Source organism: Dipodomys merriami, unplaced genomic scaffold, assembly GCF_024711535.1.
Source record: "Dipodomys merriami isolate MVZ:Mamm:240054 unplaced genomic scaffold, mDipMer1.0.p SCAF_3, whole genome shotgun sequence".
NCBI lineage: Eukaryota > Metazoa > Chordata > Mammalia > Rodentia > Heteromyidae > Dipodomys > Dipodomys merriami.
Genome location: NW_027204492.1, coordinates 27,163,239 through 27,179,695, shown reverse-complemented (window position 1 = coordinate 27,179,695; position 16,457 = coordinate 27,163,239). Strand labels below are relative to the sequence as shown.

Sequence of the window (16,457 nt, the reverse complement as noted above, 5' to 3'; positions counted from 1 at the left end):
CTAATGATAATGATTGTACAATAATGTGAATGTACTGAATATATGAATTATACAATTTAACATGGTTAGAATGTTAAATTTTACATGTGCATTTTACCATAGGAAAAAAATTAAGGTTTAAAAGATCTTGATATCCAGACACTGGTGGCTCATGCCTGTAATCCTAGCTACTCAGGAGGCTGAGATCTAAGTGAGACCTAAGGATCATGGTTCAAAGCCAGCCCAGGAAGGAAAGTCTATGAGACTCTTATCTCCAATTAACCATCAGAACACTGGAACTGGTGCTGTGGCTCAAAGAGGTAGAGTACTAGCCTTGGGCAAAAGGAGCTCAGGGAAGAGCCCAAATAAAATCTTGATCTTGCTATAAGAATTAGAGAACAAATAAAAAGATTTGCTGGTTTTATAGCTTGCAAAACTACTAAGTCCTAATATGTCTAATTCTGTATATTTTCACATTCATTATCAAATAACAAAGGTTCAACACAGGAAAGATTAGGATTTTAAACCACACAGACATAACTGCTAAGGATTATTAAATATCAAAGTAGATCATGTGTCCACTCAAAATGGCAGAGGAATAAAGAAAAATAATTGAACAAGTATAAGAATTGAACCTGTTCACTATTCAAATGCAAATTTTTGCATGCAACTGAAGAACATTCATTAATGAAGCATTAGCCAAAGATATCACCTTACAAAGCTCAAGGATGCCAATTTCCATTAGCCGAGCTCTTTTCTTTTCAGTGAACAATTTGTTCAGGCAATTTTATATAAATGAAATATGTTCATAACAGTCTTACCATTCATAGCATTAATCTGAGTGGTTACTGAAATGAATAAAAACATCTAATTAGTGTTATAGATGTTAAGATTAATAAACTTTTCAAGGCCTTAGACACAGATGCCTAAATAAGAATAATGTGATTTCCTGAACTTAAACATATATAGTAAGAATTTCAAGACTATGGCAAGACATTGTATTAAGACTATTAAGCAGACTCAGGAACTAAGAAAAATTTCCAAGAAACATCTGTGACAGTATTTTGCCTTGGAAAACAAACTATTAACAGAACAGGCAGATCAAGTGCCATAACTAACAATCTTACATCATCTTCTCAACATTAGTTCCATACTTTCTAAAACTAACTGTCTTTGAGGACTTGAACGAAGCAATGTGTGTATATACCTTAATTTTCTAAAATAACATTTAAGCACTATTGACCTTGAGAATTCTTCATTATTGCACAATTACCATAAAATTTAAATCAATAAACTAATGAAATGGTAAAATGTGAACTCATGAAAAAAAATCATTATGAAGATGTAAGTCCTGTGGCTTTATAACCTTTTCATAATATTTCAACTTTAAAGATCTTCCCCAGAAACTTTTTTAAATAAAAGTTTTATTGGAGAAAAATAGAACCACCACGTACACAGGGAAAAGAGCACAAAACTTCAATTAATACAGAGCAACTGAAAATCACAATGATTCAACATAGTTTGCAAATAAATTTTCAATTTCTTAAACAGCTCCCCTTAACTTCTTTTAATTGTCTTGCTAATTTTTCAGATGAAACAGTATCAAGTTTTCAAAGAATTAAGAACCTCAGGGAAGAGACCCGCTTTCAAGATAAGGAAGAAGACATTAAGCTTCCCAATAGGAATAAATCTATTAAAAATGCTTAAAGTAAGTTACAATTCTGTTGTAATAGTCTACATATCTCAGAGACCATCAGGGATGAGTCAGAACACTGTTGCAGATGGTCTAGTATGGAGAGAAGGTAAACAAAATGGCTGCATATCATTACTAGAAGATCTCCCGTAAGGAAACCAGAGGAACAAAGAAAATTTAGACAATTGCTGCTCAAAAAGAATTAGGAAGGGATTCTAAATACTATATATAGTTGGACAAGTGTGCAAGATTTTTCAATTAAACAGAAATGGATATATATATATATAAATATACATACACATATATGTGTATGTATACATATGTATATATGGCTGGCCACAGGTTTCTGAAAATTCAAGAAAATAATCAATAGTAGACACGAGTTATAAGTCCCAAGCTGAAAGTTAGGACCAGGCATTCTTCCTAATGGCTCCTAACAGGCAAGGACATAGGCTGTTGTGAAAGCATTAAAAAGTTTCAATTGAAAAAGAAAAAAAAACAGTAAACTTTTCTGATTCTCCTCCATGATGAATTTCTTCAAGAAAAAACAAACAAGGAGGCAAAACAGAAACCCACTGACAATAGAGAAGCCTTTTACTCGTTATTAATTTAAAGAACAATACTTTTGTAATTTTACAAGTATGAACAATCTAAGGACACTTCCCTGAAAAGCAGGTGTCCAATGGCTATAAGAACGCTTCAAGAAATTTTAGAAGGAATTCAGAAATTCCCAAATAGGAATTGTGTGGGCAAAAGAGGAAAGATCTTCATTTCTAGAGTTTCAAGAAACTAGAACAGGATGGTAGTAAAAGCTTTATCAACAAAGAGAAGTGTTGGGATGCTTCCAAAAAATACATATAGTAAACTGGAATGTTAGATCCTAGGAAGCCTATAGCAAACTACAATTGGTCCAAGTTAAAGACAGAGGCCAAGTGCCTGTGGCTCATGCCTGTAATCGTAGCTACTCAGGAAAATGAGATCTGAGGATTGCAGTTTGAAGCTAGTCCATGAGACTCATCTCCAATTAACTACAAAAAAATCCGGAAGTGAAGCTGTGGCTCAAGTGGTAGAGCGCTAGCCTTGAACAAAAAAAGCTCAGGGACAGCGCCCAAGCCCTGAGTTCAAATCCCAGGACTAGCACGTATGCATGCGTGTGTGCACACAAATGCACATGCACACATATGTGCTCTCTCTCTCTCTCTCTCTCTCACACACACACACACACACACACACACACACACACACACACACACACACACACACACACACACACACACACACACACACACACACACACACACAAACTATCCAAACAACATTTAAAGACTAAGGCATACTGAAAACTACTTGATGAATTTTTGCTCCTGAAATAACTTACAAATAACATTGATTTTGGTCTCTTTTGCAATTTTCATATTAGATTCATTTATAATATAAAGGAAGAGTTGGATTTTTCTCTCCTATGATGTTTCTTTAGTATGACCTGGTCAGAAAATTTTTCTGTTCCAGCTATTTTTGTAAGTACCAGTTAATTAGCACAGTAAACTGAGGGCTAAGCCATATACAAATATCCCATACTCACAAACAGAAAATTTTAAGTTGACTACACAAGATATTATGAAACCAACTGTTGCCTTACTTCAAAACCTGTTTCCAAATAAGATTTCTTTAAAACACCGCTTTCAGCATAACAGAATATTATCTAGTAAAATATCAATAGCTATGACAATTCATTTTTCTTTTCAAGGGAAATCACAAAACAGGTGAACAATCAAGTCCAGGGTGGTTTTTCTATTTGATAAATACATCCAGAATTCTGTACAGTAAATAAAGTTTGCATGCAGTTTAAGTATCTTTAAATGACATATTAAGCAAATAAACCTTTTGCTTCATAGTTATTGGTGTGTAAGAACCCCCCCCCCAACACAACTTAATAGCCACAGGGATCTCTTCCCCAGTTCCAAAGAGGAATCATAAAGACCAAGAACTTTTCTTAAGAGACTTCTTCACATCATACTAAATAACATGCAAAGAGTTCAACAACATTCTTTTAAAGGTAAGTATTACTCTTTAAAATGGGCATGTTAACCACTGAGAGAAAGTCCACTCAATTATTTCCATTAACATTGCTTCATTTTGGTCATCCATAGTATAAAAGAAGTCAAATAATATAGGATCAACAAATTAGTTTATCCATTGGCTACAGCATGACAACAAATGCTTCAAGGCCAACATTCTAAGCAATATAGTTGTACTGATTTGGATTTTCTTTATCTCTTTCCATGTAGTCCCGATCAATTAAAGATTCTATTCTCTTCTTTAGATCAGCAGGCTGCAAAAGAAGACAAATTTTCAATAGAAAGCTCATAATCTTTAGTATAAACCCACTCACCAAAACCCTAATACAAAAATGAACAAGGGATAGATATGGTGGTGTATACATGATATCCCCACACTCAGGAGGCTGAGGCAGGAAGATCATAAGTTCTAGGTTGAGTGTAGGTAGGCCTCAAACACATATATGGAAAACAAAACAAAGAATCATCTCAGGAAAACAAAGGTTTATATACTACATTTTATACATCAATTATCATAGTCTTGCCAGGCACTGATGGCTCATGCCTGTAATCCTAGCTAACATTTGAAGATCATGGTTCAAAACTAGCCCCAGCAGGAAAGTTCCTGAGACTCTTATCTCCCAATTAACTGCCAGAAAACCGGAAATGATGCTTTGACTCAAAGTGATAGAGCACTAGCCTTGAGCAAGAGTCCAGACAGTACCCATGCCCTGAGTTCAAAACTCACAACCACTTAAAAAATAAAATTATCAAAAAATAAAAATAAAATAATCATACTCTTGTCATTGTAATATAATATTTACTACTGCTTATCTATTTTAGAGAGATCTTTCCAGAACCAGCTATCCTATGCATAATGAAATCCAAATTTACCATAATTTCACACAAGGAACACATTTACAGTTTAGGAAAAAATGGTATTTTGTTTTATAAAAGTAGTTGGAACAAATGACAACTTTGTGTGTGTGTGTGTGTGTGTGTGTGTGTGTGTGTGTGTGTGTGTGTGTGTGTGTGCATGCGCATGTGTGTGTACGCTTTCACAAGTGTGTGCATGTGTGCTCCAATACTGGATGATGAACTCAGGGCCTAGGCATTGGCCCTGCCCTTTTTCCACTCAAGGCTGTCACTGTTCAACTGGAGCCACACCTAGACTTCCCACTTTTTGGTGGCTAATTGTAGATAAGAGTCTCATAGACTTTCCTGCTTGGACTGGCTTCAAACTGTAATCCTCAGATTTTAGCCTACTGTCCTTAGTACAAATTTATGCAAGCTAGTTTTCAACCAGATGTGGTGGCACAGGCCCTTAATCTTAAGCCAGATTGATCTACAAACTAAGGCCCTGTCTCAAAAAAAAAAAAAAAAGCTGGTTCTCCAAGTTAGTTTTCATTTTTATAAATTAAATTCTAAAATGTATGGGAAAAATTACTACACAAAATGACTTGATAAAGTATATAATTTACATCTGCATGTTTCAGGTTTAATGTAAGACTCTGTTATCCACTGTAAGTGATCTGGAGTTCGAATATTACTTTTGGCTTAAAAGTCACAAGGAAGCAACTGGGAGCTGGTGACTCAAGGCTATAATCATAGCTACTCAGTAGGCTATGATCTGAGGATCACAGTTCAAAGCCAGCCCAGGCAAGAAAGTCCATGAGACTCTTATCTCCAATTAACCACTAGAAAACCAGAAGTGTCACTGTGGCGCAAGTGCTAGAGTGCTCACCTTGAGCTGAAGAGCTCAGGGACAGCGCCCAGACCAAGTTCAAGCCCCACAAATGACAAAAAAAAAGTCAAGGAAGCCTATAGCTTGTCTTCATGATTGTACATAACTCTTAGATCACAAAATTCAACTACATGAAACCAAAGTTGCCCATAAAAAAAAAGTCAGCTCTTAGCATATTCACATGATGGTTCCAGGAGTCACAGATATCAAAAAGTCTGTTAATGCTTAAGCCTCCTGTATACACAGGATGTAATATTTACAATCAATCTTCACACTTTCTCAAGTAGACTTTAAAATCATCAAAGCTGGGTATGGTAATCCATACTTATAGTCCTAACACTTGGGAGACTGAGGCAGGAGGATCATATGTTAAAGGGCTATACAGAGACCTTGTATAAAAGTCTCTGCTATTTATAATATTTAATACAATGTAAAGATTTTATACTACATTGTCATATATTATATAGAGAATAATCCTAGGAAATAATCTGTACATATTCAGTACAGGCCCAACTTTTACGTTGTGTTATTATCCAGAATGGCCTTGAATTCAAGCAATCCTCCTACCTCAACCACCCACTGAACCCCGTGTTCCCAGCTAATTTTTTTTTTTTGGGTCTGGTTGTGGGGCCTGAACTCTGGGCTTGGGCGCTGTCCCTCAGCTCTTCAGCTCAAGGTTAGCGCTCTACCACTTGTGCCACAGCGCCACTTCCGGCTTTTTTCTTTTTGCTTATGTGGTGCTGAGGAATCAAACCCAGGGCCTCATGCATGCAAGGCAAGCGCTCTACCACTGAGCCACCTTCCCAGCCCCCCAGCTAATTTTTTTTAAGTATTTTCAATCTGTGGTTGGTGGAATCCACAGTTATGGGAGGCCATGGGAAAAAAAAAGGCTGAAGAAGAAGGAGAGGAAGAGAGGCTAGAGCAAGGTTTGAATTTCAAATGATGTTTTCTTCATTATGGAAGGGACCTAGAATATAATGTTTATTACAGTGACCCCCTACTCTCGCCAACTTCCTAGCATCGATGAACTCCCTGGTTGGCAGGGAAATGAATTTTAGGCAGAGCCTGAAGGTTGGAAGTGGGGTGATGAAAAGACAGTATTAGGTTTGGAGAAAATTGTCTACCTTATTACAAGCTATTAATAGCTACTTATTATATGCCAAATTCAAAGCTATGTTTTTTTGTTTGTTTTTCTATTTTTTACCCTTTTGCCAGTTGTGGGCTTGAATTCAGGGCGTAGGCTCTGTCCCTGAGCTTTTGTGCTTAAGGCTAGCACTCTATCACTTTAAGCAAGTGTCACTTCCGGTTTTCTTTCTGGAGGTTAACTGGAGATGAGTCTACAGACTTCTCTGCCAGTTTGGCTTTGACTGCAACCCTCAGATCTCAGCTTCCTGATTAGCTAGATTACAAGCATGAGCCGCCTGCACCTAGCAAAAGGTATGTATTTTAGAGTTCTTATCTCATTTAACTGTCTTAATAGGGAAGTTTTCCACTTTACAAAAGTAAAAACAAAGTCAACAAGTTTATGTACATAAGTCCAAAGCGCTTAGGAAGCCTAACAGCTTGGTATGTATGCAAACTCTACAAAGTGTTTTTTAAGTGGTGCTGTGGCCCAAGTGGTAGAGAGCTAGCCCTGAGTTGAAGAGCTCAGGGACAGTGCCCAGGCCCAGAGTTCAGGCCCCGCAACTGACAAAAAAAGTGTTTATTAATCATTACAAGGGTTCAGGAATCTTTTTTTTTTTTGGTCTGATGCTGGGACTCAAACTTGGTTCCTGATGCTTTCTCTCATAGGTTACTGCTGTGCCATGACTCCTAAAACTTAGAAAATAATCTAATACCTCATTGTTTAAAAGATTTTTATAATTGGGCATTTAAATTGGGACATGGCCATTTAATTACTAATATTAGTTACAACTATTGCTAGACTTTTTCAAAAGACACTAAAGTAAGGTTGGATTTGACTGGTACACACAAAATAGGTAAGTTGTAGAAGTATCACACTGAACTCCATTAGCATTTATAATTAGTAGAGGTTAAACAAAAATTTAAAATAAGATCCTTTATGATGATTAAGTACAGGTTTTGTTTTTGTTTCATGTTATCCACAGTACCTTAGATCAATCCCAGGGACCCATACATGCTATGCAAGTGGTCTATCTTTGAGCTATAGTCCCACACATGTGCACCATTTTTAATAGACATTTTATATCGAGGTGCTGGTGGATTAAGCCTGTAATTCTCGCTACTCAGGAGGCTGAGATCTGGAGGATCACAGTTTGAAGCCAAACAGAGCAGAAAATTTTCTAAGATCCCATCTGTAAATAACCAACAGCCAAGCAGAGCTAGAGGCATGGCACAAGTGGTAAAGGGTCAGCCTAACAAGGATCAGACCAAGTTTAAATCCCAGTATTCAAAAAAAAATCCAAAACTTAAAAACAAACATTTATGTAAGTTAACCAAACAGAAGATGTAATTCAACCTATTAAACAAACAAAATAAATCTGTTAAATCAAGTTATTTCATGGAGAAAGGAAGGTTCAAAAGATATAGTGAAGAAATATAGTGAAAATTTGAAAGCCTCATTTACTCATTAGCCTTTCAAGTATGATGTCTTTTATAAAATGTTTTTCTTTTTTTTTTTCTTTTTTTTTTTGGGGGGGGGGAGGTCCGGTCATGGGGCCTGAACTCTGGGCCTGGGCGCTGTCCCTCAGCTCTTCAGCTCAAGGCTAGCGCTCTACCACTTGAGCCATAGCGCCACTTCCAGCTTTTTTTTGCTTTTTGCTTATGTGGTGCTGAGGAATCGAACCCAGGACCTCAGGCTTGCAAGTCAAGCGCTCTACCACTGAGCCACCTTCCCAGCCCTGTTTTTCCTTTTTTTACACAGCTATCCACATATGCCAATAAAGTTGTTTTCTGAATCATATGTATGAAAAGAAATTAAATCCTTGCTCTCCAGTCTTAAGTCTTAAATTTATACTTGTAAAATTAGTACCTGAAAATATATTCTTGTTCATTTATAACAACAGAAAAACAAAGAAATACTTACCTTTACTGGAAATTTTAACTGGTTATATACTTCTGAAACAAGAAGATTATGGCTAAGTGTCTTTCTCATCTTCATAATTCGAACAATTGCAGCATCAATTTGATATTGTCTATCTTGAAATACTCTTTCTGTAGTACTTGCTTGTTCTTCAACCTAAAAATGTTTTAAACATAAGTACAGTCCTTGAATTGCAACTATATTATTACTCATAGAAACTGTACCTATTAACTTTTTGTTCGTTAAGTGTACTGAATTATCTGAATGGGACCTTCTAAGTGCTGATCTAACAGAAAAAAATCCAAAAACATTAACTTTTCTGTCCTATTTATTCTGCCCTGTACTGGTAAATACCAATATTAGCTAATAGAAAAACATCATGTTTAAATTGCTTTTCTAAAAGTACAGATGGTTAATGCGGAATTCATCATTCACTTTATTTTCTAGTCCTGAGGCTTGAACTCAGGGCCTGGGCACTGTCCCCAAGTTCCTTTTGCTCAAGGATAGCACTCTACCACTTGAGCCACAGCACCACTTCCAATTTTCTAGTGGTTAATTGGAGATAAGAGTCTCATAGACTTTCTTGCCCAGGCTGGCTTTGAACCGCAATCCTCAGATCTCAGCCTCCTGAGTAGCGAGGCTTACAGACATGAGCCACCGGCACCCGGCTGAAATTCCATTTTAAAACTACCTACAGATAAATAAACAAACACATACATAAATAAAATAAATTGCATTGAATCTTTCTGGTACTGAAAACCCATTTCAAAAGGCTTAACAGTTGGTTTCATTAAAAGTATCTTATATGGGCTAATGAGTTTTTTAAAAAAGTAAAAAAGAAGTAAAAATGGACAATAGACACATAAAGAAATGCTCAACTTTGGCCACAAAGGAAATACAAGTCAAAACAACACTGAGATTCTACCTCACCCCAGTTAGAATGGCCATTATCAAGAAAACAAATGATAGCAAATGCTGGTGGAGATGCAGCAAAAAGGGAACCCTAATACACACTGTTGGTGGGGATGTAAACTTGTTTAGTAACTCTGGAAAGCGGTATGGAGGTTCCTCAAAATATTAAGCAAAGCACTACCCTATGATGCAGCAATTCTCCTGTGCATTTACCCAAAAGATTACAAACCAGGATACAGTAAAGCCATCATGTTCATTCCATTATTCACATAGCCAAGGTATGGTATCAGCACCTCAATGGACAAATGGATCAGACAAATATGGTGTGTGTGTATATATATATATGTATATATATATATATATATATATACACACACACACATATATATGGTGTATATATATATATATATATATATATATATAATGGAATTTTACTCAACTATTAGAATAATATTATACACTTGCAAAGAAATGGAAAGATGGGGGCTTGGAAGGTGGCTCAGTGGTAGAGTGCTTGTCTTGCATGCATGAGGCTCTGGATTCAATTTCTTAGCACCACATAAGCAAAAAAGAAAAAAGCCGGAAGTGGCGCTGTGGCTCAAGTGGTAGAGCGCTAGCCTTGAGCTGAAGAGCTGAGGGACAGCTCCCAGGCCCAGAGTTCAGGCCCCACAATCGGACCCAAACAAAAAAAAGAATAAAAAAAAAAAAGAAATGGAAAGACATGTGAAGTAAACAGGGCCCAGAGGGACAAAGGATTACTGCTTTCCCTAATATATGGAAGCTAGATTTAGCTTATGAATTTATAAGTAAATACACTGGGTGGTATGCAAGTGTATAAAATGTATTAACTGAAATATAGTAGATTGAAGGGAAGATTCAAACAGTGTAATTCCTAAGAAAGGCAAAGTCAAAGTTCAACAAAATAAACACCAGGAAAAAAAATGTTCATATCCTTTTTTTTTTTTTTTTGTCCGGTCATGGGGCCTGAACTCTGGGCCTGAACGCTGTCCCTCAGCTCTTCAGCTCAAGGCTAGCGCTCTACCACTTGAGCCACAGCGCCACTTCCGGCTTTTTTCTTTTTGCTTATGTGGTGCTGAGGAATCGAACCCAGGGCCTCTGGCATACAAGGCATGTGCTCTACCACTGAGCCACCTTCCCAGCCCCTGTTCATATCCTTTGACCTCAAAATCTACTTCCCTGTATTTACCATAAGGGAAAAATCAGAGAGATTAAGATTTATGTAGAACTGGGCATGGTGGCACCTGCCTGTAATCCTAACACTTAAGATTGAGGCCGGAGGATCCTTAGTTCTAAGCCAGCCTAGGATATACAAGAAGACATTATCTCAAAAAAAATGATTAAGGTACAAAAAATGTTTCTTATAGGCCTGGCACCGGTGGCTCATGCCTGTAATCCTAGCTACTAAGAAGGCTGAGATCAGAGGATTACAGTTCAAATCCAGCCCAGGCAAGAAAGTCCATGAGACTCTTATCTCCAATAAACCACCAGAAAACCAAAGGGGCGCGCTGTGGCTCAAGTGGTAGAGTGCTGGTCTTGAGCTGAAGAGCTGAAGAACAGTGACCAGGCCCAGTGTTCAAGCCCAACAACTGACAAAAAAAGGAAAAATGTCTTATAGTTTTATCTTACTATGTTAAACGGTCACGAATATATCCCAACAATGAACAGTGATTTAATAAATTATAATGAACAGGTAAAAGAGTATCACATAGGCTAGGCACAGGTTTTGCCAAGTTTCAAAGCTAGCCCCAGCAGAAAAGTCCATAAACCCCTTTCTCAACCTACAGCTGGGTACAATGGTGTATGCTTGTTATCTTTCTTTTTTGGGTCAGGTCGTGGGGCCTGAACTCTGGGCCTGGGCGCTGTCCCTCAGCTCTTCAGCTCAAGGCTAGCACTCTACCGCTTAAGCCACAGTGCCACTTCTGGCTTTTTTCCTTTTGCTTATTTGGTGCTGAGGAATCAAACCCAGGGCCTCATGCATGCAAGGCAAGCAAGTGCTCTACCACTGAGCCACCTTCCCAGCCCCTTGTCATCTTTCTTAAGCTGAGATTGGAAGGGTCTCAGGGCTGGTGCCAGACTAGTCCAGGCAGATTCTATCTCCATGAAAGGAAGGCAAGATGTGTGGTGTATACCTTAATTCCAATAATGATTGGAAGCCTAAAAGGAGGAGCATTAGAAGTCAGACATGTGGGCTGGGAAGGTAGCTCAGTGGTAGAGTGCTTGCCTTGTATGCATGAGGCCCTGGGTTCGATTCCTCAGCACCACATAAGCAAAAAGAAAAAAACTGGGAGTGGTGCTATGTCTCAAGTGGTAGAGCGCTAGCCTTGAGCTGAAGAGCAGAGGGACAGCGCCCAGGCCCAGAGTTCAGGCCCCACGTCTGGACCCCAAAAAAAAAAAAAAGAAGTCAGACATGTGTGCACATAGGAAGTGAGAACCTATCCTAAAAATAACCAGTGAAATAAAGGGCTGGAGGCATGGTCCTGAGTTCAAACCCCATTAGAGTTGATAAATAAATAAAATGTTTAGAAAAGAAGAAAAAAGACTATCATGCAGCAACTTGTCATTTTGCAAATACTTCATAGTGTGGAAAAATTCTAAAGGTTGAGTATTAAATAAAAAAATAATGATATAAAACGATATGGATGGGGCAGAGGGAGGATGGGAAGGGATGGGAAGGGGAAACAAAGGAGGAGGCTACAATGCTTGTTTTTTGTTTTTTTTTGGGGTCCAGTCATGGGGCCTGAACTCTGGGCCTGGGCACTGTCCCTCAGCTCTTCAGCTCAAGGCTAGGGCTCTACCAATTGAGCCACAGTGCCACTTCCAGCTTTTTTCTTTTTGCTTATGTGGTGCTGAGGAATCGAACCCAGGGCCTCTGGCATGCAAGGCAAATGCTCTACCACTGAGCCACCTTCCCAGCCCCTAGGAGGCTACAATGCTTGATAAAAAATGTACTCATTATCTTGCCCATGTAATTGTAACTCCTCTGTACAGTATTTTCACAATAAAAAAAAAACTATACGGATGGGCTGGAGATGTAGAGTATTAGTAATGTGCTTGCCTAGCATGAGCAAGGCTGTAGGTTTGACCCCCAGCAATTCAGGAAAGGTAAAGTTCATTAACTATTCAGCCAATCACATGCATATCTACCCCCCTCCAAAGAAACCCAAAATTAAACACTGAAGTTTTATCTAGCTAGATATGAGCACAGAAAATATTAATAGTAGTAATAGTTGTACAACAGGTATAATTTATAAAATTTTGCTATGAAAATTATCTCTATCTATCTATGTATCTATGTATCTATGTATCTATGTATCTATCTATGTATCTATGTATGTATGTATGTATGTATGTATGTATCTATCTATCTATCTATCTATCTATCTATCTATCTATCTATCTATCTATCTATCTTCACTAATATATCAGGAATAGAAATAAGCAAAAGATTTACCGTTTCTTTCATCTGGATTTGATTGATCTTTATCCTGAAAAGTTTGTGTTTGAAATCATCATTACAAATGAACTTGTCACCATCTTCAATGTCTTTGCCCTTTGGATTTTTTGCCAAGACTCTAGCTTTGCCACAAGCTAATGATTGCAGTGTTCTCCTTAACTCTCCATCCTCTGAAGAAAGAACAGTTTTAGTTATTGGTTAGTAGCTTCAGCATTGAAGAGTGACATTCAACATCAATGTATTTTCCACCCACACATCTATTAAAGCTGTTTCATTTACCCCAAGGTCACCAAAGACTTTTCTGTTCTATTTAAAAGCAGGTTTCAGCCAGGCACCAGTGGCTCACACCTGTAATCCTAGCTACTCAGGAGGCTGAGATCTGAGGACAGAGGTTCAAAGCCAGCCTGGGCAGGAAAAAAACAGGTTTCCTGAGGCTGGGAATGTGGCTTAGTGGCAGAGTGCTTGCCTAGCATAAATGAAGCCCTGGGTTCAATTCCTCAGTACCACATAAACAGAGAAATCCAGAAGTGGAACTGTGGCTCAAGTAGTAGAGTGCTAGCCTTGAGCAAAAGAAGCTCAAGGACAGTGTCCAGGCCTGAGTTCAAGTCCCAGGACTGTCAAAAAAAAAAAAAAAGCAGGATTCCTAGCTGTCTCCTAAAAGCGTCAATTATCATTCCATGCAGAAAACTAGCAAATCATCAGCAATAACATTTCACTTCTCTCTAATTTCTCATCTACAGGGTATTTCCATTTGGGTGTTTTGCTATTAACTCCAAGATGAGCATAATGTTCTATAATCTCGATATTTCCCATAAATTTTTATGCTTTTTCCAACTGTTAGTAATAATACTATAACTTATACTGGTGACATAATCCTGGAATCATCTTTAATGTCTTTGATCTCTCTAATTCCTCTATGTATCTAGGAGTTGTTTTTATTTTATTTATGTATTTATATATTTTATTTATTTATTGTTAGTCATGGTGCTTGAACACAGGGTCTGGGTGCTGTCCCTGATCTCTTTTGCTCAAAGCTAGCACTGCACCACTTTCTAGTAGTTGCTTTTTAGAAAAAGCTCTTCTCCATTCTCACTGCCTCATTCTAGTATAAGCCCCTTAGCTTTTTATCCCTGGATTATCTTTATAGCTTCTGAACTACAACCTCTTCATTCTCCAAGTTGTCCTATTGATTTCAGGAAAGTTGTCCAAACAAGGTATTCCCATTATGTCACACACTTGAGACAAATAGAACATGTATTTAGTTTACTAGACTTATCAGGCTCCATGATCAGATCTTACCTATCTTACTTAATACATTTTATTTCTCACTTGTCTAAGCTACAATTAGGCTTTTTGATTTCTGCCAAATTCTACTGTTCCTATTCCAAGCCTCATTTCAAATGGGTTTCCCCCTGCTTTAATATGCTTTTTTTCATAGTCTTGGAGCTTGAACTCAGGGTCTAGGTACTGTCCCTGAGCTTCTTTTGCTCAAGGCTAGCACTCAACTACTTAAGCCACAGTAACATTTCTGGCTTTTTCTGAGTAGTTTACTGAGAATAAGAGTCACAGACTTTTCTGTCCAGGCTGGCTTTGAACTGATATTCTCAGATCTCAGCCTCTTAGTAGCTAGGATTATAAGTGTGAGCCATCAGCACTTGGCTTAACATGCTTTTAATCCTACCAAAACTCAGAAAGAACTATAACCCACCTGTATATCATGTTTATAGTTAAAAAAAAAAGAAAATTAAAAAAGAAACTTGGAAGGTCCAGCTCAAGATCTTCCTTGTCAGCCGCCAGTAGCTCATACCTTTAATCCTAGCTACTCAGGAGGCTGAGATCTGAGGATCACAGTTCAAAGCCAGCTCAGACAGAAAAGTCTGTGAGATACCTCCAATTAACTACTAGAAAACCAGAAGTGGTGCTGCTGCTCAAAGTGGTAGAGCGAGAGCCTTGAGTGAAAAGGCTCAGGGACAATGCCCAGGCCCTGACTGACAAAAAAAATAAACTTCCTTCATGGGGGATTTCCCATTTTCCAGTCTACAATGATCTTTTACTGCTGAACTAATACACTTCCAGTCATCACCACAGACTAGTACCTACTGGTTTTGAACTTCAAGTATCATTGTCCATTGTCCCTGGTTATACTAAGAGTATGGAGAAGGACTATTCTTTTATATCCAAATGCCTTACATAGTGGACACCTAATGTTTGTTACTCAACTGCTTTAATACAAACCTATTCCAGTAGCCTGCTTGATCTCTTCTAAACTGAACTCCTCCCCCTCATTGAACATTAGCAGCACCAGTGTTTGAAAAAGAGACACTTGGAGTTCTTTTTTACCCTGTTGGGAGAAATAGCAATGCTAAGACATTATTTTTTTAAAAAACACATAAAAAAAATAAATAAGTAATCTCTTACAGGAAAAACATTATTTAATTAGTAGGCTTAAATGGATTAACATTACTCTTAAAAACACTTCAGGTGGTAATACACTATGTGCAGGGTAAAGTTTAGATTTGACTTTACCTAAAATAAGGTGAAGGATTACTTGGCTTTTAACAAGTCTTTTGAAAGCCTTCTAATTAAAGTAATAAAAATTAATAACTCTGTCACTAAAGATATTCATCACAAGCAGCAAGAATTCACTATTTCAAGTACATTCTTCACTTGTTTGGTTCAGATTAATCATGAAAAGCTTCAGTTCAGGAATATTTTTAAATTAGTTATGGACCCTGCTGTTCCCTTAAACTCCCATTCTACTCTCTAGCTCCAAGCAACAAGATTTCTGACAAATGGCAGTATGAATTTTGGATTCACAGGTAGGGAAGAAGCATGTGTGGGGATAAGGTCTTTAGGTCTTGTACAAAGAGTCATATCAATTGTAGAAAAGATTGTAAATTGCAATAAGCTATCACTACTGTCATACAAATGTCTAGAATATAGTTTTAACACAACGATTTGAACTCAATGAGTGATATCAATATTAAAGATGAAACTAAAAACTCAGTTTAAGTATCATCCACTTACCTCTTTAAATTCTGCTTTTAGCACACAGTGTCCAAGTGTTGATTGCCACTGGAGTTTCCTGCCACTGTGTTTACCTAGGTAAAATGTCTTGAAAATTTCCTGTAGTTTTACCATCTAAAGTACAAAATTAAGGCAACATTTTAGCTTTCCATAAAAATATCACACTCACCAATATTTTCACTTACCTATCTGCAATTTCTGAAAGTTTTAAATAATCTCAGTCACTTTATGTATGGTAATAATTTCCTAGTCACCAAATTTAATGTCATTTGTCAGTCATTATACTGATCTCTGAACTATTTAACTATTCCCTATTATAACATTCACCTCCAGTGGCTTCTGTGCCTCCACACTATGCCAGTTCCTTTCTCTCACTGCTGCTTCTGCTCAAGTTATCATAACAGTTTCTTCTTCCGACTACTTGCCAAGTGTGTTCCTTTTCTGGGGTTAACTCAGGGCCTCATACAGCCTAAGCAAGAGCTGGGAACACACTCTCACCTTCAACCTTTTCAGAAGTTCTGGCTCTG

General features: G+C 37.6%; 1 protein-coding gene across 11 annotated transcripts in view; it reads right to left on the bottom strand.

The window, feature by feature from the left end:
* Positions 1–1,361: 1,361 nt before the first annotated feature.
* Cul4b (cullin 4B) overlaps positions 1,362–16,457 on the bottom strand; it is a 62,143-nt gene continuing 47,047 nt past the window's right edge. For all 11 annotated transcript variants that reach the window (XM_070039796.1, XM_070039792.1, XM_070039793.1 and 8 more), the window contains 5 exons: positions 15,931–16,044; positions 15,139–15,244; positions 12,901–13,073; positions 8,520–8,672; positions 1,362–4,004 (listed from right to left, as the gene is read on the bottom strand). In XM_070039796.1, coding sequence (XP_069895897.1) covers positions 3,909–4,004; positions 8,520–8,672; positions 12,901–13,073; positions 15,139–15,244; positions 15,931–16,044 — 642 coding nt within the window. In that variant the 3' untranslated portion in view covers positions 1,362–3,908. The remainder of the gene's footprint in view (positions 4,005–8,519; positions 8,673–12,900; positions 13,074–15,138; positions 15,245–15,930; positions 16,045–16,457) is intronic.